This window comes from Helicoverpa armigera, chromosome 15, assembly GCF_030705265.1.
Source record: "Helicoverpa armigera isolate CAAS_96S chromosome 15, ASM3070526v1, whole genome shotgun sequence".
Taxonomy (NCBI): Eukaryota; Metazoa; Arthropoda; class Insecta; order Lepidoptera; family Noctuidae; genus Helicoverpa; species Helicoverpa armigera.
This window is the reverse complement of record NC_087134.1, coordinates 4,657,053-4,681,386: the sequence shown is the minus strand read 5'-3', so window position 1 is coordinate 4,681,386 and position 24,334 is coordinate 4,657,053. Positions and strand designations below refer to the sequence as shown.

The following is a 24,334-nucleotide window of genomic DNA, read 5'->3' as shown; positions in this document are numbered from 1 at the left end:
ATTCTTGCCTAATGGCGCATCCACACATGCCCGGCGGCACGGCCGGCGGCATGGCCGGCAGCGGTGCCGCCGGCATTTGCCGCATCTCAGCCGCGGCACGCGCGGCTTTTAGTTGCCGGCGGCAGTTTGCTTGCGGCTTCGATACGGAGTGGTAATTTGCCGGCAACCGGCGGCCTGCATTCAGTGGCAAGGCGGTCTGAAACCCGGCGGCATAAGCCGGCGGCATGTGTGGATGCGCCATAATATCCAAACGATAAAAATCGACTAATTTTAAGAAACGAAATAGTTCAGACAATTACAGACAATTACAGAATAGTGTTCCTACCTGTCAAAGTCAAGTTCACTCAAGCGCATTACGGGAAAATAACGCAAGTGACCGAAAATATTCCGAAAAAAATACTACGCCGAATGAAGAATTTTGCTAACGTTATAAATAAACATCTTATCGTTTATGAATTTGGCGTTTATTAGATGTTCAGCTCGAAGTGGCAGTGATGCAAAATGATTTTGATCGTGAAAAATTGTGTTAACGTAACGATGCATTTATCAAAGTGGGTTTAAGTCTTATCTCTGTTGGCGTCCTCTTGTTTTTTATGGTTCAAGTTCACGATGGCAACAGTCGAAGAGACAGTTAAAGTGTCCGTGGTGACTGACCGATCACCAAATATTATACGATGCTCTAGTACGACGAGTGCAGAGGATTTGTGCATTATTCTTTGCAAAAAGTATAAAATTCCACCTCTCACTCGGACGCTGTTCGCGTTACGAGTCAAAGGCAGAGATTATTTTCTCAAAGATAACGCAAAAGTTCTGTCCAGCACCAGGGATTACGAGCTTAGGATTCGTTTTAAGGTAATTATTAGTCAATTCTTATGTAAAGTGCTAAAATCTTAATTTCTCTGAAGTGTTTAGAAACCACTGTGTTAGTTAATGAATAATTAATGTGCAAAGGAAAGGCCTTGGTGGCTCTTTAAATATTAGGAAACCTATTTTCATTTGAGTTAAAAGAAGCCAAATACAGTGCATTCTGGCTATCAGTTGTTTGTTTATTAGTTCCTCATTATGTTTATTTATGTTACTGTATTTGTGATTGGATTAAATGCATATTACTATAGTTAATCACACTGTTATCTAACTCAGATAATTTGCCAAATATTAATTAAAGTAAATCTAGCAGAAAAGATGAATAAGGCAAAACAACATGTTTGTTTCAGAATCAAGAATTTAGTTACAATTTTAGTATGTTTATGAATAGTGAAGTATTCACAGAATTTGTATCACATATTATTATAAAAAAAATATAGTTAAGACATTGTGTATTCATAGTAAAAGTAATTTACAATAGCAAAAGTATAATCTGGCTTCATAAAAATCTAATTTTATGTAATAATAATTAAAAAAAAAAACAAAAATGATTTCTATAATATTCTATAATTAGTTCTGTAATATAATATTGCACATAACACAAAGATAACAATGCCTGCTTGTAAATTAAATGGAAGCAAGTATTATGAAATCCTTATTATTTATTTTATAAATTCGAAACTTTGTTCATCTTTTAAGTGTCTTTTATCAATGTCTTTGCTAATATAGCTGAAACAATCTTTAGGACTTTTTATTTAAAGACACAGTTGAACATAAACAGTGTCTGAAAAACAATAAAATAACAATTACCTAATCCGTCAAATAATTATATTAAGCAATAGTTTGTAGGTATTTGTGTAAAAAGTCCTATCTAGATTGCTTACCTATCGTTAAGTGCCTAATCATATAGAGAATAAGTGGGAAGGCCCTTAGAGGCCAATAAATTATAGAAAACTTATTGCCCTTTGAAAATTATTTGCCCTTAGTAAAATAGGCTTACCTAAATTAAATGAGTCAGTGAATTTGATCAACCTTCATGGAAAGTTCTTGTCTGGATATTAGTCACAATGGTCATGAAAGTATTTAATTTCCTTAATTAAATACATATATAGTAGGCTAATATGACGAAAGGACATTTTGAACTTCACTGGTCCTTATAAACATACTAGCTTTTGCCCGCGGCTTCGCTCGCGTTAAGAAGTATACAAACTTTCATCCCCTATTTTATCCCCTTAGGGATGGAATTTATCAAAATCTTTTCTTAAGGGTTGCCTACGCCATAGTAGCTTTATGCATGCAAAGTCTCAGTCCGATCGGTTTAAAATTGACAAAGTTTCATACAAACTTTCATCCCCTATTTTATCCCCTTGGGGGTAGAATTGATCAAAATCCTTTCTTAGCGGATGCCTACGTCATAACATCTACCTGCATGCCAAATTTCAGCCCGGTCCGTCCAGTGGTTTCAGCTGTGCGTTGATAGATCACTATGTCAGTCAGTCAGTCAGTCAGTCACCTTTGAGTTTTATATATATAGAAATTGGTCTAGTACCTCCTGAGCGTAGCGTGTTCATGCAAAGATATTAACTTTTCAACTTAATTTTATTAGCTAGTACATATAGATTATTTTCACTCAATATTTAATTCAATATTTTTTTTCTACAGGTACCGAGATTAGAGCTGCTAATAACTTTGGATGAAACAACTTATGACTACTACTTCCTTCAAGCCAGAAGCGATGTGTACGAGAACAGGATCCCTGAGCTCAAGTACCCTGACCACAAGAAAGAAATGCTCGGTCTTGGTATTGCCGACATGTAAGTTTTTTTTTTACTACATATTTCTACAAACTTTGGGCTTTACAAAATTGTTGGCTGTATAACTGTTTATCTAAAATTTAGTTCATTATTTATTTGCTAGTACATAATTTTTTTTTTAGAATCTAATTGAAACTACAAGTAAATATTGAAATACTTTTATTTTTTTGGTTGTACAGTCAGGATCAGATAGTGGCACTCACTTCTTGACACTGGATATTGTAAATAACTGACATTTCTGTTATATATAGAACACTACAATGGGACATGTTACCTACACTACACAATTATCATAGTACTTCATAAATCGTCAAGTATGATTGTATCTTGCATTGGCAAAGAACAATGGACTATAAACTTGTAATTACTCCGTCTCCACTGTGAGACAATAGCCCTCGAGAGTGTTACAGTGCAATTAACAAATTATATCTTTAATTTACATATTTTTATGTCATGTTGTATTTTACTTGACTTACTTGTTATGGAAGGATAGCAACAAATTCATATCTTGGACACCTAACATAACAAATATTAGTTACAATTAGTGGTTTACTTTATGACGTTCATAACGTCATTCAACATGCAGCCTCAAAGCAAATAGGTTTATTTATGTCATGCAAATATTATAATAAAACAACCGAACCCGCGACCCTGAACTAAAAAAGCGGTTCGGCCGCTTCACAATTGTTACTTAATATTGTGTGCTTTACTCGTTAGTAGTAGATGTCCGAAAATCCCTACGTGCAAACATGACGGCAAATAATCTTCAAACAAAATCTGTTTCACATCCTGAGGTATCGTCAACAATCTACATGATTACAATATTTTTCCTGCTTCTTACATGATCACGAATGTTCGCGGCGAACGAGCTGAGCATTATTGTACTGATTGCATACAGTTACCTAAACATAATAATACCTATGCAATGCAGGAACGGGGCATGACCCGAGCCGATGCAATACGTACCAGGTTTAAACTACCCACAATTGGATGCGACGTTTTATCGTCGTCTTTCATAAACCAATTGCATGCCTGTGAAAAGGATGTCCTCACTTACTATACAATCTGTTTCCTTTATTTTAAATTAAAATTGGATCCCGCTGCGATTTTGATCAAGTTTATTAGCCGTTTACGTAAATATCATCACGTCTCAAATCTCCAAAAATAGTGATGGTTTTGTGTGGCAAATTGCGAGTACATGTTTTTGATTCAGGACACGCGCCACGGCTGAGGAAAAATTGTCGGTAAACGATGTTGTGAGGGATTACAAAAAATATATACCGAAAGTGATCGTTAGGAGACACGGTCACGTTGCGAAGAAGCATGCTCACGACCAACTACCAAAGCTTTGTTCTGTTGGACATAACGTCAAGTAAGTATTGCCGATTGGGACACAATTTGCAGCAATCTGCTCCTTTATTACTTTTTTTTGCGATCGGACTTTTTATGTCCCTGCTCCTACACAATGCAAACAAAAGCTGGTTTGATTGTATCACTGGTCAGATGTTTGAGACTGTCTGCATTCAAGCGTCACCCTTTTTTAGCACTCTACATCATAAACATTAGTGGCGTTGATCCAGGAGTTCATGTCTAATAAAACTGTTCTGTTGAACATTTCTGAACTAGGGTGAAGTCCCTAATACCATTAGTAAAAAATCTTACCTACGTTGTTGATCGACCTATCTATTATTGGATCGACAGCAAACGACTGACCTTTAAGATAGTAGGTAAAACATGGCTCCTAGAATGAATGTTTGTCATGACAGGCAGATCTCAACAAGCCAACAAGAATAACACAATATAATATATTACTATACATATGCAAGTGTTCGAGCATATACACATGTTTAATCCCTTGGGATCTCTATATCTGGAATGAATGAAACGATCGGACATGATAGGAGCACAGCCGATTCGCTTTTCGTCCATTTAGCTCCGGAAATGTCACGAAAATGATCACCACTTAGATACCATACATGCATTACCCTAAATTAAATTCAAATATATAATATATGTCACCTTTACAGCTACATAAAAAACTTGTACCTGCAACAACTATACATTATGGCGCCGAACTATTTGGCGGAGGAATATGACAATGTTCTATGGCAGAACGGCAGCGAGGTGATACCCGTGCGAGTCATGGTCGCTCCCTTCCACCCGCATCAGCCCGGCATCAGACTCTTCAATACCGTCAAACGAGACGTGAGTTATAGTTTATAGACCTTCAATATTATTGAGAACCAGTTTCATAATCACATTATTTACGTAGGTACTCGATTAATTCTTTGAATTTTTTATCTAAACATACATGACTAAACTCAGTTTTTTTTTTCTCTATTGTGACGTAATTTCAGTGGTGCCACGTTTGCAAAATAGAAGAATTAATTTATATAACAAGGAATGGAGAGAACTCGTTAGAAATATCTAGAAGAGGAACCCCTTTGTTCTTTAAGTTTAAGTCTGAGGAGCACTTGTCGTCGTTTATATCAGTTTGTGATGGATATTACAGGTTAGTGATAACTAGGATTAAAACTATTTTTAGGTAGATCAAATGCTGCCCCTTAATTAAAAACCTCTCAGCAGGTCTTATTATTGTTATTAATGCAGTTTCATTAATGAATAATTCCTTTGCTTTTAAATGAATCCAAACATAATATTGAAACCTTCACCAGATACGAAGCTATAAATTATTGTTCATTTAAATAAAAAGCATAACAAGCAATCAAATAAAACCTCTTTATTATGCAAAACAGATTGATGGTGAAATGGACGTTTAACCTGTCTAAAGACGACGAAACGCCATCGCTAAAGGAACTACAAAGAATAAAATGTCACGGCCCTGTCGGGTAAGTGCGCTAGTAAAAGGGGTACATATTTAATGTAATTGTTACTGAGAATTTTGTTTAAAAAAAACTTTTAACTTTGTAGGGGTGCATTCTCGTATCGAAAGTTGGAAGAAAAACGCGCTAAGAAACACGGTTGTTATATATTGAGGCAGTGCCAGGATGACTACAATGTTTATTATTTGGACGTATGCACTAAAAATAGGTAATAACGTTTTCTTATTTTTGTTTTGGTATACAAACTTTTTTGTTGTAATGCTATGCGTTTATTGGAGTGTGTCGAAGATTTGTATGAAGATATAATATGACGTAGAAAATCAGATAGTTTCCTTCCTTCATTTTCAGAACTTAAATCTTTACAATTCTAGACTGTGGCTTTTAGTAGACATGGTAATTTGTGAAACGCAGAACCCCTTATCATTATTATAGTTGTACAAAGAGTGCGTATAATGTAGGTACCTAAAATTTGGAGTTTATAACCAGTGACCCAGCACTCTTTCTAGATTATAATGTATTCATTGCTATTTTAATTAGACAGTTTATTATCTCGTTCTGTGTCCGGTTCCGATTAATCAGTGTCCTTGAACTGCCTGGTCTAAATCATATTCTAGACGTCAGAAAACAGAATTTTTGTGTACTTACTTTTTTAGGAAAATAACTCTCTTATCTAAAACGAATGTTTTGCTTGATATAAAGACGAGTATTTTTGATATGTTTGTTCGTACCCTAAAGGCTTCGATACTACTGAAACGATTTGAAAATATCTTTTGCTGTTGGAAAGCCACACTTTCCTCGGTGACATAGGCTATATTTTAATTAGGCACTTGAATAAGTTACTCTAAGATGTGGGGAAAACTTGTTGATGGATTTTTATGAAATTGTTATTTGCAAAGATGTTTTTTTTTTGCAGCACAACAGAAACGTATAAAATAGAGTTTAAGGGTCATTGTTACGTGGTGAACAATGAGGAGTATTACAGCATAGAGAGGCTAGTCGGGTGCCATCAGAACCAAGAAGGAAGGATATTCCTGAACGAATGTATACCGCCTTCAGAGTATGGTAAATATTAAAATTTTGTTTTTCTTAGCACTTACTGTCCCACTGCTGGGCAAAGTTCCATTTTAATTGAGCTGCTCTTCGGCCCACATCGAAAATTCCGGTTTTGGAGCGTAATATATATATAATATATTTTTTATTTAAATACATGAATTACAATTTGTCCCACATTTTTTTAATATGTACTGTTGTAACTTAAAAATAGTTTTGCAAAGGTTATAAAATATTGGACTTGACTAACTACTTTTAGAATTGTGCTCACTCATATGTCTCGATTTAAAACTGACACATGCGATTCTAATCTCGATCAAAAGTAGATTTTAATCGAGATTTATAGCTGAGCGGTGGTTTACAAGACTTCGAGTATTATGTACAATAAAAATATTATTATTTATCGCCATTATTTTACACGACTGCTCCGAAGCTATAAATCTGCCCAGCCTCTTGTTATGTTGGGGTCGGTTTCCAGTCTAACCTTATGCAGCCGAGTACCAGTGTTTGACAAAGAGCGATTGCCTATCTGACCTCCTCAACCCAGTTACCCGAGCAACCCAATACCTCTAGGAACGACTGGTTGTCAGACTTACTGGTTTCTGACTACCCGTAACGACTGCCAAAGATGTTCGAATGTCAGTTTTTGGTATTTGTATTAGGTTTTACCATTTTTGATTTTTTAGTCCCCCCGCAATAGGCATAAGGTGAAGTTAGCCTGTCTACACTGATAAGGAAAACATACATAACTATTTTGTTGAGCTTCGTGCGTTAAGTAATTATTTTGCAGTAGGTAGGTATACCCCGCATTGATTCTGAAGCTATTGTAGGTACATAAATCTTAAACGCGCGTCTTATCCGATGTGGAATTAAATTATCTTAACGGAATCGTTCAGCCGTGTCGATCGTTCGCTGCATAATACTTTTGTACGAGATTTAACTGATACATTGTAGCTGACTTGTTTGTATATCTGTTTATACCATTATCATTGTTATATTGCGCCGATTTTGATGAAATGATTCAATATGACCCATGGATGGCCGTAATATTTTTCTTAATAATTTAAACGTTAATTCTGAGTCATGACATTGATATGAAAATGTGAAAAAAAAACATTTAAAACGAATACATAAATATAAACAATACACTAGTTTTTTATATTCCATGCAGTTTTTATATTGCATAATTTGTCAAAAGAAACATTTGCTTGACTTTTTATGGCATTTTACTAACACGTTTTTACGCAACTTTTTTTGCCTCAAATTGATTATCCTATATCTATTCCATTTTAATTAGAATATAAAAGTATATTCCTGGAAAAATACAATATATTTGATGCAGTGAGTTAAGTAAATATTCTTCTACGAAATATCCCCGCATTCAAGAAAATTGTTAATATAATGAGCTTTTTATTCGTCATAATTGATTAGCTTTACCCATATAAGTAGGTGTTAGACGTTACATTAATACATTAAGCGTTCATTATAGCTTCAAGCGTATGTTTATTAATTTTGAATTATTGTTGTAGATAAGTCCCAATTACTGTTATGTGGGGAGCCGGTTAAAAGAGGTGTGAGAATTGACCAAGCTGAACTTCAAGATATTCTCAAAGACAACCGGAGCCCTCGATGTTTGCCAAATAAGGACATTTTACTGTACACAGGTAATATAGGTACCTAATTAATTAGGTATCTCATACATCATTGTCACGCTTCTGTAATTGTTATTCTGTAATGAGAATTTATTTAATGTCTATGATAATGTCTTTGAATTCGCCTTATTCTCGTTATTTTTGTGTTATTTACAAGAATTTTTACTTCAAAGGTTTTTGTTGTGTTCCCCGTTATTTAATGTAGACTGCCAGTTGCGTCACTAGACACGGTTTAATTTGTTTTTGTCACGATTTACGCATTTTTTCTAGGTTCTGAAAAGTTTGGTTCGGAAAACATAACGACTACTTACAAAGCTTTGTGGAGGCTCGATGAAACTAAGAAATTGGTGGTCGCATTCAAGACTTTACAGAGAGAAAAGGCCAATGACCATTTAAAAGTAAGACTTTTTATATCGACTGTAATCGATATCGATTTTTGTAGTGGCATCGATTTTGTATATCGATTCGTTAGTGGTGGTTAATCGATTTTATTTTTTATTTGGAATTCGTAGAGTTAACAAGTAAATGAGCTTTTCATTCTAATATTATAAGATTTTTTATTTGACAGCAACTGTAATCGATATCGATTAGTGTGCCGGCATCGAATGGACATTTTGATGTTATGCAATGTTCGTTGCTGATTCAATTGTGTGTATCGATTCTATTCGAGAGTGGTGATTAATCGAATTCAGTTTACCATTAGCATGTAAAGTAACATTTTTAGATCGACTGTAATCGATATCTATTGTTAAACTAGAATCGTTATTACACATCTATCCTATTCAATAATCGTTGCCGATTTTATTGTGTATGTCGATTCTATTCGATAGTAATGATTAATCGATTATTTTCAGGAATTCGTAGAGTTAGCGAGCAAATGGGCTTGCGTGCAGTCCAGCTCCATGGTTCGACTATACGGAGTGACGTTGAGTTCGCCAACAGCACTAGTGCTGGAATACTTGCCATTCGGACCCTTTGATGATTATCTAAGGTAAATATAAAGTTCTTGTGTTAAGGTGGGTCCACACGCTACAGACTTAAGTTTGTACAAATGTAAGGTTGTGTTAATCTAAGTTCGAGATCTTACGTGGATGTGGAAAGTCTGAGTGAAAATATGATGACAAGATTTTTGTGCAGACTTATCATTCTTTCAGACTTTTCTTTGCATCTACTTAAGAGGCTGAATGTATCCAAAAGAGAGAAAAAGAGAGAGAAGCCGGTTGACGCGACGTTCGTAACATTCATAACATACCTACATATAAATTGATAGCTTTAAAATGAGTTGAGTAATCAAAAATAAAAATTAACCAAGTTCTGTATTTACACACTGGCCGTTTTCCCGCGGTTTCACCCTCGTATTTACACATGGACTCGTCAATGTTACAAATTTTATCAATGTACGTTGATAATTAATACAGATATTTTTGTTGGAAGATCATTTTAGAAGTAAGTTTCAATTTTTTTTGTATCGAGAAAACTTTTCGAAAACTTGTTTTGAAATTAACAGGGTTCTCAGAGATATGTTCAAGATTTTTTTTTTTTTTTTTTAATTAGCCTGTGCTGTCCCACTGCTGGGCAAAGGCCTCCCCCAAAGCCTTCCACTTTTCTTTATCCCTCGCTGTTCTGTATTTACACACTGGCCGTTTTCCCGCGGTTTCACCCTCGTATTTACACATGGACTCGTCAATGTTACAAATTTTATCAATGTACGTTGATAATTAATACAGATATTTTTGTTGGAAGATCATTTTAGAAGTAAGTTTCAATTTTTTTTGTATCGAGAAAACTTTTCGAAAACTTGTTTTGAAATTAACAGGGTTCTCAGAGATATGTTCAAGATTTTTTTTTTTTAATTAGCCTGTGCTGTCCCACTGCTGGGCAAAGGCCTCCCCCAAAGCCTTCCACTTTTCTTTATCCCTCGCTGCTTGAGACCAGTCCGAGAGGAAGCTGTCCAAGTCTTCCCTCCAGCGTTTCCTTGGTCTCCCTCTCGGTCGCCTTCCATCCTCCGGGATCCACTTTGTGGTTATATTGGCCCACTTGTCTGGGTGCATTCGACAGATGTGACCCGCCCAATCCCACTTCAACTTCGCAGACTTATTGCCCACATCGAGTATGCCCGTCTTGGACCGGATAATGGTGTTGCGTATCCGGTCGCTTAGCCGTATGTTGAGCAGGCTACGCTCCATGCTTCTTTGGCATACTTTTAGCCTGGACTTCTGAGATTCGGTCAAAGACCAAGTCTGAGCGCCGTAGGTTAGGATGGGCAGAATACACATGTCGACTAGTTTTCGCTTCAGCGATAAAAGCTCACCCTTCATAAGCGACTTCATGGACCAGTAGCTCTTCCAGGCGTTTTCGATCCGTCGGTCGATTTCCTTGTCTTGCCTGTTTTCGAAGGACACTAACTGGCCCAAGTAGATGTATTCGTCGACATGTTGTATCTCTTGCCCATCTACCTCGACCCTACGTTTCGCGCTATTAGTCATTACTTTAGTCTTTGACCGGTTCATCACAAGCCCGACTTTGAGGCTGGCGGAGCTCAGCTCTTGGAGCATCTGTTGCAGCTGTTCTGCCGACGGTGCGAATAGGACAATATCATCTGCAAAGCGAAGGTTAGTGAGTATTTTACTGCCGACTCGGATACCCTGCGATATCCAGGGGTCGGCCAGTTCCTTAAAAATCTCTTCGAGTGTGCTGGTAAAAAGTTTTGGTGAGAGCGGATCACCCTGCTTGACTCCTTTATGTATCTGAAATTTGGTGCCTGATGTGTCTAATTTTATGTTGGGATTAATATATATTTTTTTCGCCGTCAAAAACTGTATAGATTTGGCCAAAAAATTGTTTGATACAAACCAATTTAGGCATTCAGCCCCTTAAGTCTGTGTGAAGTTGGTATCATGTGGATCGTCTCATACATTTTAATTTGTAATTTTATATGTTGAAGTAGTAAAATTAAATTAATAGTTGGAATTGAATCGTGACATCACTTTACGAATTTTGAATCACATTACAGTAATGTTCTTACATGTCGCTATCTTTGATGTGGACGATAATTTTAATAGAATAAATTGCCACTTTGTTTGAGCAAACTGGATCGTTATAGAGAATATAGTAAGTTCAACTCAGTCGTGCGCGCGGCCTTTTGTGTGGGTAATCCTTGTACATATACAGTGACTTTGTGTGCGTGACAAGAGGTCCAGTCAGGAACAAATACAGTTATTTCGGGGTTGTATACAGGTGTTTAAGAAAAATTGTTATAACGTAATTTAGTGTTAATCTTTTTATAACGATTCTGAATCGCTACTTGAAAAATCAAATGATGAATTTTTGGATTCGCTACTTTCCAAGGTGAATTATAAATTCTGACTCCATGTCAAAATGTCTATAGTATTCTTCTTTATTCTTTTGTACATGTCGACAAGTATTACCCCACATCCCTTAATCAATTTGATTTAAACGTTCATTTATGAGTTTCATTATTTCCGTCTTATTTTGGTCGACATTATGCGAAGCAATATAATTTTTTAAAATTCCCCACACATTTTGTTTACATTATTATACACGATTACGTTTTTTTTTTACATTTTTAGTCCACACTTTTATTTATTGTCCTCGTACCCCGAGCTAGAAAATATGTAAGGAGTATTTAATTCATCTTAGATATTTCACGTCATTTATTTCTTAGACACTGTCAATGTCAATTTGAAAAGACGTATGAGAAAATAATGAAAAACTGTAAAATGTTATAATAAAAAGCTTTGAATGTTTCATTTTTTGAAACGCTACCTGACTCCTTTGAAACATTTTCTCCGTGAAGAACTAGACATTTTCGTAAACGACTGTACCCATAACAAAAAGCGATAAGAACACGTCATCCTCGGACGACGTCACTGTCACACGAATGAAAGTTGTATATTTACAAGCCGACGCACACATAGGGCCGCGCGCAAATCTGAGTTGAACTATCTATACCAAAATATTTGCAATTTTTTATTGTATTTTTTGTTTATATTTTGATTAAACTGGTCACTTAGCATGTGATATACCTAACGGGATAAAGACAAACCTTAGCATGAATAATGTTAATGTTGGTAGCGTATTGATTCGATAAAGTTTCCTTAGATTTAAAATTCGATGCAGCAAATTAGGTTCCTTTCATTGACGTCATAGGACAAGTTTGTTTGTGAAGAAAAAATCTAGTTAACAGTATGCGTAGGTAATGTTTATTTATGCTTCATCAAGCTACTGCATCAAATTAAAGTGTACAGTTATTTTCTTAGAAAACATAAACAATCGAAAGTGCTTTCACTCTTATTTTTAACCGATTTAAAAAAGGACGTTTTTCAAATTGACTCTGTATTGGGCTTTTAAGGGTGAAATCGTATGCGTCAATTCTTACAATTGTAAAAAAAATCGTCTACATAAAGCCGTCGCCGTTTCACATTGCAATTATGATGTAGATATCATCACCTTAAAGAACACTAAAAAGCACTTGCCTAATATCGACTTTAAGTGAGCGAATTTCGGTCGGTGGACTCAAAATCAAAGATAATTTTCATTTTAAGATGGTCTTGCATTAATTTATTGATTGTTACTTTATTTGTGTGTCCAGAGAAAACGGTGCCCGCGTAAAGCTACTCCACCTAAAGAAGGTAGCGGCGGGTCTAGCCCGGGCGCTATGGGACCTGTCAGAGGCAGGCATAGTGCACGGGTCGGTGCGGTGCCGGCGCCTGCTGCTAGCGGCGCACGACGGCGACCGCATCGTCGTCAAGCTGTCCGGCCCCACGCTGCGCAACTACACACAGCACGAGTGAGTACAAACCACATAACAAAAAAAAGATCCCGACGAATTGAGAACCCCCTCCTTTTTGGGAAGTCGGTTAAAAAATCAAAACAGATGAAAGGTAGTGCGGAATCAGTTACAGGTAAACTCAGCATTCAATGGAAGTTGTACGCAGGTAAAAAGTTAAATACTGTAGGTTCCTACTGCTACTAAGTTACTATATGTGAAATACGAGATGCCCTAATGCTGGTAGGTCAGGCGTCTTCTCAAATGCATACGGTGGACATGACCAAAACGATACCTGCGCTACGAGTGAACTGACAAGGCATTCGGTTCTTTGAGACATCTGTCAACAATTTTACGATGTTACATCTGATTTTTCACGCCCAAACTGAGCGACAGATATTTGCCGCTCGGTATGTGTAAGCGATTGAGATTGAATTATGTACTTTTTTTCAAGAAAAGTTAATAATAATCAAGTAAATATTCTTTTTTTTACCAATAAATCCGTCTTACTACAAATAAATTTAAACGTCATCGTCAGTTTAACACCTGTCTAAAAAACCGGCCAAGTGCGAGTCGGACTCGTGCACGAAGGGTTCCGTAAATTACAGTTAAATCAACCTATCTCAAAAACTATAAGAGATACTTTGATCAAACCAAAAATCGTTGAAAGAGTTAATTAGCATGCATCACCTCTATTTTTTTTAGAATTTTATACCCCGTAGTTATAAAAATAGAGGGGGGGGGGGACATACTTTTTACGACTTTGAGAGCTGATATCTCAAAAACCGTTCACTTTAAGAAAAATGTTTTTTAGAAAACTTTATATCATTTTAAAAGACCTTTCCATTGATACCCCACACGGATATGTACATCGAAAAAAAAAATTTCATCCCTCAGTTACATGTATGGGGGGCCCCACCCCCAATTCTTTTTTTTACTATTTAGTGTCATATTTTTGTAGCGGTTCATACAACACATATTCCCATCAAATTTCATCACTGTAGTACTTATAGTTTCCGAGTAAATCGGCTGTGACAGACGGACAGACGGACAGACGGACAGACGGACAGACGGACATGACGAAACTATAAGGGTTCCGTTTTTGCCATTTTGGCTACGGAACCCTAAAAATGACAAATTATGACGTAGAAATAAGGTCCATTTTTAGCCAAACTTTTTTTAGACAAGTTTCACACATGTTTAAGTTTTTGTAGTAAGACCATAAGGGCCTTACTACAAAAACTTTAAACCCTGTTTTACGCTTGTCTAATAAAATTTTGGCTGCAAAATGAACCATATGTCAACGTCATAATTTGACATTTTTTTAGACAAGGTATAAACTGACGTTTAAAAGTTTTTGTGGTAAGACGGTAAATATTTATGTACTTTTTCCTTCAATTCAATTATCTTCAATTCGCAGCGTACACTGGATGCCGGTGGAATTCTTCTCCGACATGAGCTTAGCGAAGCGGTCGGTGATGGGCGACATCTGGGCGTTCGCCACCACGCTGTGGGAGGTGTTCTCTTACGGACAGTCGCCGACTGAGACCAATCCTGTGTTGACTGCTAGGGTGAGTACATTTCATTTTGTACGACTTATAATTGTTATAACAGTGTAATGTGGTTTAAGAACTTGAAATAAAAGAAAAATATGTTTTTCGTAAATTTAAATTAGGTAATTGGTTTAATTAGCGTTGAGATTTTTCAAAAATTTTCTTTATTTGTTTACGCTCTATCAACGGCACGGATTTCGATGAAACTTTGGCATAAAGCATCAGAACAACATAAAAATTATAAATTAATTTATTTTTATCCGAATGTGGAAAATGTGGTCATTATAAATATGTACTAGCATTAAATGTCGAATGTTGCTGTGCAATAACAGGGTTTCGTTGTTCCTACCTAAGCCATTGTATGTCCTCTCAAAACATTGTGGAAAGGAAGCTCGTAGAACGGAAGTGATTGTAGTCTAATTTACTACAGCAAACTATCCTACACTTTTTACTTATTTGTCTATTTCGTACTCCAGAGCTACGAGATGGGTGACCGGCTGCTGCGTCCGGCTCGGTGCCCGGGCGAGGTGTGGGCACTCATGCGCCAGTGCTGGCAGCCCGACCCGCTGCGCCCGCAGGAGATCATGCGGGACATGAACCATATGCTGCACAGAGGTATGTCCTACCTACTCACAGAGCTACGAGATGGGTGACCGGCTGCTGCGTCCGGCTCGGTGCCCGGGCGAGGTGTGGGCACTCATGCGCCAGTGCTGGCAGCCCGACCCGCTGCGCCCGCAGGAGATCATGCGGGACATGAACCATATGCTGCACAGAGGTATGTCCTACCTACTCACAGAGCTACGAGATGGGTGACCGGCTGCTGCGTCCGGCTCTATAGTTGATCCGCGGTTTTCACCAGTTTTAGGATGCTCTTTTCATTTTCTTCAGCTCCTGTGGACCTCAAAATGTTAAACACACCATAAATAAACCATGTTTAACATTTAATAGAAGAATCATGTCTAACAAAATCAATATACTTTTTCTTGCAGAATATGTGCCGATTCACGAATACGAAGAGCCAAAGATCTCCCTTGAACATATGGAACATGCTGAGACTGTATCAAGTAAGTATTCATCCGAATGCCATCATGTGAAATAAAGTCTACATTTTCATGAGATGAATTGTATATAATCGTAATGTTTGTATTTCAGGTGATAGGTTTATACCGAGTGAATTGAGTGATGCTGGTAGCAACAAGTCTTTGATATCGGATAGCAGTGTGCTTTCAATGAACGGGACCATGTCTGATCAATATGATAATCCTGTAAGTATATATGATGGTTGTATATTGAAATTAGCAATGCTATTTGTGTGATTACCACTTCCAAATCGATTAGACCCGATCTTTTGTAGAAATATTTATTTTCTTGCTGTGTATATAAGTAGCGCGCAAATATTTTCATGTAACATTTTAAATTACATTAACAATTTGATGGCTTTGTTAAGGAGTCAATTCTAGATTAAAGCTCGCCGTTGTACATTTTTGTGTGTTTCTTATAATAAGTGTGCAATGAAGACCTATAAAGAAATAAATAATATTATATAAGACTGCCTAACTGTTTATCTCTGTTGCCCCATTTCAGCGAATATTATATTTACATCACACATATTCTTACGTATTCATATTCCATTCCAGTTCGCAGACAACAAAAGCTCTAACTCTCTAGAAAGCATGAACGGCCTGCCTTACGCGTTACAACGCGAGCTACGTTCCCGAAACAGCGGCAGTGTGAACGCAGCACGAGCCATCGATGACGAACTGGATGACGACTCCACGCCCGCGCCCAGGCTCATGGAGTCCATCGTGTCACAGGGGAAGACTTACCTCGTCACGCTAACTAAGAAGATTGGCAGTGTGAGTATTATAATATTACATTATATACAATAAACAAACAGCGGCAGTGTGAACGCAGCACGAGCCATCGATGACGAACTCGATGACGAGTCCACGCCCGCGCCCAGGCTCATGGAGTCCATCGTGTCACAGGGGAAGACTTACCTCGTCACATTGACTAAGAAGATTGGCAGTGTGAGTATTGTGATATAACATTATATATTACAAAGAAACAGCGGCAGTGTGAACGCAGCACGAGCCATCGATGACGAACTGGATGACGACTCCACGCCCGCGCCCAGGCTCATGGAGTCCATCGTGTCACAGGGGAAGACTTACCTCGTCACGTTGACTAAGAAGATTGGCAGTGTGAGTATTGTGATATAACAGTATATATTATAAAGAAACAGCGGCAGTGTGAACGCAGCACGAGCCATCGATGACGAACTCGATGACGACTCCACGCCCGCGCCCAGGCTCATGGAGTCCATCGTGTCACAGGGGAAGACTTACCTCGTCACGTTGACTAAGAAGATTGGCAGTGTGAGTATTATAACATTATATATGACAGAGTAACAGCGGCAGTGTGAACGCAGCACGAGCCATCGATGACGAACTCGATGACGAGTCCACGCCCGCGCCCAGGCTCATGGAGTCCATCGTGTCACAGGGGAAGACTTACCTCGTCACGTTGACTAAGAAGATTGGCAGTGTAAGTATTGGGAACTACCCATAAAAGACAAGGGGGGAATTTTACTTTGTAACTGGAACCTAGAACCTTGCGCGAGCGTACCAGATTCTTGAGGGAACTGCTTTCGCAAAAATACCTATATGTTATTCTGATGTATGAACTACATAATAACATTACTACTATGTATTATCTTAATACGTCCAGCCGTTTGCGCTTGAAGATATTACGGAAATATACAGTCACAAACTTTCGCCTTTATAATAATTAGTGTGTGTGTGTGTGTGTGAATAATATTGTTTACCAAACAAAAAATAAATACGGCTACACGCTTGTAACAAACAAAACATTTGGTTAATTAATGTTATTTTCTTCCTCACAGGGCAACTACGGGCACGTATTCAAAGGCTGGATGGAGCGCGACAACCAAGAATCTCAGCGAAGAGAAGTGGCCGTCAAGAAGTTGACGCGGCAGGCATCTGAAAGAAATGGCACTTTGTATGAAGACTTCAAGAATGAGTTGGAGATTATGAAGGTAAATACATAGCACCTATTATAATATATAGAATTAGAGTATAACATGCTCAGTAAAATCTTTTATTCGCGGTCTAATTATTTTCTTATATGGACTTCGTAAGACGAAAGTTGATGTTAGAATTTCTAATTTAAACTATATACTGAGAAATCAGTGATAATAACTAGCGAAAGAAAATTTTGTTTCACACCACTCTTGCGTGAAACGAATATCCATTATTTTGTGTAGCGAAATATCAAGCATCTATATTGGAAAGCTTGAAAGAAGGAACTTTAGGAAGACAGCAACTTTTCGTCAACCAGTTTACGCCAAAATGGTCTTTATTGCTTTCTATATTTACCGGCACGGATATTGAGCTCTCGGCGGAAGAGTGGGGATCGCTTTGCGCACTGTACACATAAGGCAATAAACCAATAAATCGCTTCTGCGCAGGTGAAGGTCAGGGCTCCATATCCGTGCCGATAACTATACATAAATCTCAATTTACTTCCAGTCGCTACAACACATCAACATAGTAGAGATCCTCGGTTACTCGTGGGACCATGGATCAGATGTGCTCATCGTGATGGAGTACCTCGAAGAAGGATCGCTCAACTACTACCTCAAGTTCCAGGGAGACAAGCTGAGGATCTCGCATCTCTTGAAGTACGCCAGGGATATTGCTACGGTATGTGTTGTAACTCGTGTTTAAGTATGTGAAATTATTCCTATTCTACAGGAATTTTTTTTTTGCAAAATATTTAAAAAAAGCAATAGGGTTGATACGTAGGTATTTGTAACAAAAACTGGCCAAGTGCGAGTCGGACTCGCGCACGAAGGGTTCCATACCATTATTTATAAAACCCAAAAAAATATTTATTTAATTCTAGTTTTCAGTACATATTTGTTGTTATAGCGGCCACAAAAATACATCATCTGTGAAAATTTCAACTCTCTAACTATCACGGTTCATGAGATACAGCCTGGTGACAGACGGTCGGACGGACAGAGGAGCGAAAACAATAGGGTCCCGTTTTACTCTTTGGGTACGGAACCCTAAAAACTGAACAAGCTTTAAGATAATTTGTTTGTAGAAAACTTGGGTGCCAATCACCCACACACATGCACAAACGTAACAATTGTATGCACAAACAGTGCATATAAGATTGTAATGTAATATATGTGTGGTCAATTAATCTGTCTTTTGATATACAAAGTCAATACAGCAATTTTGTACACATTATTGAGAATTCATTAGTTAATTACAATGGCATACAGAGATTTATCTACTTCGTCATATGCACACCTACTTGCCTTCTTTGTAGAAGTGTTCTTAACCTAACATTCAAAATAATTACTATTAAACATAATAATTTAATAATCTATCTTTTCCTCCCAGGGTATGGATCATGTGTCCGCAAAGAATGTGGTGCACCGTGACCTCGCGACGCGGAATATTCTAGTCGTGAACAAGTACCACGTGAAGATATCCGACTTCGGCCTCGCCAGGATCATTCCCAAGGAAGAAAACGCATACAGACTTAAGACTGAAAGACTGCTGCCTATTAATTGGTAAGAGATTGTTGTTTACAGTTCTATGTTATTTTTGGTCTTGTTGATATGACTTCTGAGTTGAAATTTGGTTTGCTGGAAAATAAATACACATTGTCTCACTCATGGGTTTGCAGGTTCATTAATATAAAAAGCAAACAATGTTGGTTAAAATTAAACACATACATACTTAAACTTAAACGTACTTAAATATCATATTTATTACTGAGACCATATTTAATAATTAATTTGATAAATCACCTCTGCCGCCATCTTACCATCAGATGACAGTTAATTTCCCGCCCTTTTGTTAAGACCATAGACATCACTAAAGAGTTCCTTACACCGCAGGTACGCGCCCGAGTCTGCGGTGGAGCCGTGGCACTTCTCCACGAAGAGCGACGTGTGGTCGTACGGCGTCACGGCGTGGGAGATCTTCACTCGCGCCCGACAGGAGGTGCCCAAGTTCAATCCTGAGAGACCGCTAGAACGGGCTTCATGGTAATAAACATACTATATTTATTTACTATAGTACTATGGACCCAACAAGTAAGTTGTACAGTTGGGCAAAATAGGAAGTAAATATTGTTGGAGGCCTGTGCCCAGCAGTGGGACGATAAAAAAAAAAAAAGGCTGTAACTGAACTGAACTGAACTACCACATTTGGAAAATTCAATCACCCGTAAAAATGTGTGTTTATCAAAAGTATAAAATTAAAATGGAGTATTCTAGTCAAAGCATGCTTGGTCGGTGCTATATAATGTGTTGTAGCTTTGATACTTCCATGTATTCACTCGTCTGTTTATCCTCTGGGAACTTCTTCCTTCGTCGGAATAAAAGGGACCCACGTTATATTGATATAGAAGACATGTCACTTCAAGTTTTACTTTTCTAATATTAGTATGATTGAATAAAATATTCCTGTTACAGCTTTCAAATACCGGAAGATTGTCCGTCAGAAATATTCAGACACCTGATGATGGATTGTTGGAATCTCAAACCGAACTTACGACCCAAGTTCATTGACCTCGTGCATATGTGCAAACGATTTATGGACGAATATAAGTAGAGCTTTTATTTCTTATTGCACCAAATCTCAAAATATTATCGTGGAAAAAGTATATACGTAAAATATCGTCTTGCTTTTGTGATTTTCTTGTACGGAAATGGACTATGGTGCTTCTTTGAAAAGTTCACCACAAATCCTGCAACAAGAGAAAAAAGGCCAATTATGGATAATATATTTTTTACGTAAAGAAAAATGTGAAAGCAGTTTCGTATGTACTCAGGTGCAGTTCGGATGAATACTATTTTGGATGTTTATATCGTTGTATATTTAGAGTTCATTCGTCTCATTATGTGTTTGTTATATTTGCGCTATATTTGCACAAACGGTACTAGCTAATCAATCGTCTAACATAAGTATGTGTTTTTGTGGTTCCTCCAAGCATTTGCCTTAGTTCTGTATAGTTTATAGTTATTTGTAAATATTTATACAAATGTTATATCAGTTTTTTTATTACAATATCATAATGCATCTCAATCATGTGGAATCTATTAATTTGTGTTTTTCAGTGCAATCATAATGAATGGATTATTGTTGTTGTCTGTCAATGTTTTTTTTTTTTTATTAATATTATTGTTTTTGTCCCAGTTTTTGTATATTTCATTTGAATTGACTAAGAATTTGAATTTTGACGTAATGAATACTTGCCGTGTATTATTGTGACTAATTGACGAGTCAATTTTAGTGTAAGCAAAGCTATATTGTGTAAGCAATCAGTGTATAAGTTTCGCTAGTCTAACCATTCTAGAGCTCTTACTGGCACAAATGTGAACCTGCGAGATTATGAAGTTATTGGTGTTCAAACAAATTGCAAATCTATAACAATTTGAGCATTTGTACAAAAGTTCGCAACTATTAGATGACAATGAAATAATCTTTGTTAACAGGACGTACGCACACGGTATACAGAATGGTCGCATAGATCGATTCACTATAAAACCAAAGATGATATTAAAATATGAACATAAAATCTAGAGAACAATTTATTTTTAAGAATTATTGTGTACATTTTATTAATTTTACGCCTTATATGTAAGTTTTGCAATTCACTGTTGTGACAATTATAAAAAATGTAGTTATAATTTTAGTTAGGCACGAAAAATATAATCGGGTAATTAAAACTTACATTTATAATTATTTTAGAAATTTATATTTGTTTAGATATGATTGGGAAATATTTTATAAAATTGTTTTTAATTATTATTTTGCGCAGCGTCGCTTGGCGGTGTGTCGACGAATTGGATTGTGATTACATAGACTGACAAAATGGAGTATCGGTGCTAAAGGATGAAATTAGCAGTGTTGGGTCAATCAACGAATGATTTTTTTGGTAACTAATAATTGACTTATTATTTTTTAATGATGTCTTATGTACTTTTACTGAGTTATCCATCGAAAATGTATAAAAGTAAGAAAAATGTCTTCTTTATTATTAATTAATGTTGAAGTTTCTACGAATTTTACCCAACACTGGAAATTAGGCCTTATATTTTCTATTGAGAGCGTCCGGGACGACAGTTGGTAAAGATCTAGACGTCGGTAGTTGTAGAAGATCTAGTTCCTGCTGAACTATTATAGATTTTAGTCCGAAATTATTATCTACCCAGAACCTGAAATTATAAACGCCGAGGGATTTTATTTTGGAAATTTTATTATACACCCTGTATATTTTACAAAAATAATCATGTGTAAATCAGCTCAATTTTGTTATGACCAAATTAAATATTTACATTATTTACTCCATGGACCCGATTTTATATAAACTATTGTTATTCAAGCTACAGTGACCACATTCAACTATTGCAGTCGAATTAAATCTTATTATTGGCTAGCGTATTGATGTCTATTTAAAAAAAAATACTATATAGTTCAATTATTAAAACTGCCATGTTTAAAAAATTGGCAATATAAAAATTATGTGTAAAAATCTTTGATATGTCACTGTGTACATAAATTAACGGTGCTTTAGCTTTGCACAACGATTAAATTACTGTGTTTTTATATTTATGTCTACAAGCAAATTGCCTAGATTTTGTATTTTTATTGTATTACGTACAATATTGAAGCTGCATTGCTTCTTCATATTAATTATAATAGCAATCAGTTCCCTGGGACATCATAAGTTATCCAAGGAGATAGTTATATTCGACTTTACGTAATATCTTCGCCTTAGTATTTAAATGAGTTCATATAAGTCATATATCATTAAAATGCTAAGTATTTTCAATAAAATGAGTCAATTTTGTTCTACTACATAAAAGTAAAACAAATGCAATAATATGGGTGTTTCAATACAAAATTATCTGTTCGAATAAAAACTAAGTAGTGTCAATTAAAATCTGTGTGTTTGTATATTTTAATAGTAAGTACTAAAGTAGTTTCGACGTGGAAGAAAACTGGTCCAAACCCTGGCTGCATGCATGTTGTGTAATGCGAATAATGCAAGTGTAATAGACAATGTTAATTCTCAAAACCCTTTGAATTTTGAGACGATCACGATAAGATTTTATAGGCAGGTTATTAAAGTAAGTACGATATGAGCAAGTAAACAGGCTTTCTCAAATGGGCTTGTACCATAGGGTCATTGAATTTGGTTAAAGACACAGTTTGGTGGCATTGAAGAAGATTTTAAACTGTAACTGAATATTATGATGCCCTTCGTATTATTTTTCACAGTTTTATACCTTACAGTAAATCGCACATTTCTTGGATGTATACAACTTCAATATAAGTAACTTGAGACTGGATCCAGAATACGTACAAACGCTTATTTTTTTGATATAGAACAAAATAACATACGTAAATGTAAACGTAATATGATCGTGATCGTCTCATCCCCATTCGAGGGTTCACCAGCAAATAACACGAATAGCAAGCTTAGAATGTTGCTGTAAATATTAGTTACATTTTATAAATTAAGTAAAATTTGTTTTATTATAATTTAAGACTCGATGTGCTGCTGTTTCGTGCGATAACAAAACTCGACCTTATTACAATAGATATACAGTCCATTTTCCTTTGTACGGGACATCGACGGGCCTAGCAACAGTGATTTATAACAATGTAATGGGATTATCTTGCCATTTGTCGTACGAATAAATACATCCTGCACGGTCAATGGCGCAGTAAATCAAAATTATGTGTTAAGTATCATTTCACTGTGAATAACCTGTGCTCAGTTGGTTTGTTAATGCTAGTCGTATGATTGTCAATTGTATGCAAGAATGTAACAATGCGGTGTAGTGCATTCGATGCAAAGTTCCTGAATTTGTTGACGGAATCCGAATATTTAACGATGTCTTACGTTTTAAGTTTGCGTCATAACAAGACTTGGCCTAATTAATGTCATAATTAAAATATTATTGTGCCCAGTATACGTAAGTTTCTGAAATGCATTTTCTGCCTGAAACTTTTGATGAATATTGCACGACACAGCAGCACATTCATGTTATTTTTGCCATGAAAATTAAAATAAATTATTGGTACGTGAAAATTGATTTTATTTTATGAACCTTTGCACATTTACCTAATATTTTTAATGTTTTGGGGATGACCAATGTCTGAGTAGTTACCGCTGAGCCTACTGCCGGTCTTATGTCATTAGTGACACATAAATTCACAAATTCACAAGGTCTTCTAAAAAATTGGCATTAGCGTTTGATGTGAGACCCACATTAGAAATGTAGACAGAAAATAACGAAAAGTATGCGGTGTTACTTTGCATTATCTTCTCTAAAACCTCATGAAGATCAGACACAATCAATCCACAAATCCATTAACGTTACGAGTCTACCGAGAATTTCAAATCGAATATTGTTCACAATTTATAAAAAGCTACCACATTGCATTGTCGTACCGTCGTGAATAATAAACTGGGTGAGACCAGAGAGTAATTTAATCAGCGTAACAAACGGCAGTTCTTTCTCTCGGCACTTTTAATTTCGCGCTAAGACCTTAACTGTCCCTAATGGCATAACTTTGAACATTGAGGTGAAAGGACACCTACAATTAGCTAAAAATAGACGGCTTGTCTTGTTGTGCTTGCGTAATCGTGTTTACAGTGATTTACATGAAGAAAGACATTTGTTTTTAGAGGTCTTTTAAGTTTCAAATAA

At 36.5% G+C, this 24,334-nt stretch overlaps 1 protein-coding gene across 1 annotated transcript; it reads left to right on the top strand.

Moving 5' to 3' along the window:
• The first annotated feature begins 332 nt into the window (after positions 1–332).
• On the top strand, positions 333–23,693 carry LOC110376354 (tyrosine-protein kinase hopscotch). The gene is made up of 22 exons (XM_049844823.2): positions 333–852; positions 2,527–2,678; positions 3,892–4,050; positions 4,706–4,883; positions 5,036–5,190; positions 5,435–5,527; positions 5,610–5,729; positions 6,435–6,583; positions 8,101–8,235; positions 8,494–8,621; positions 9,078–9,214; positions 12,836–13,033; positions 14,433–14,583; positions 15,042–15,180; positions 15,555–15,629; positions 15,718–15,830; positions 16,203–16,421; positions 17,471–17,623; positions 18,117–18,290; positions 19,002–19,174; positions 19,505–19,654; positions 20,084–23,693. The coding sequence occupies exons 1-22, from the start codon at positions 610–612 to the stop codon at positions 20,220–20,222; spliced, it is 3,333 nt and encodes a 1,110-aa protein (XP_049700780.2). The 5' UTR covers positions 333–609; the 3' UTR covers positions 20,223–23,693.
• The last annotated feature ends 641 nt before the right edge of the window (positions 23,694–24,334 follow it).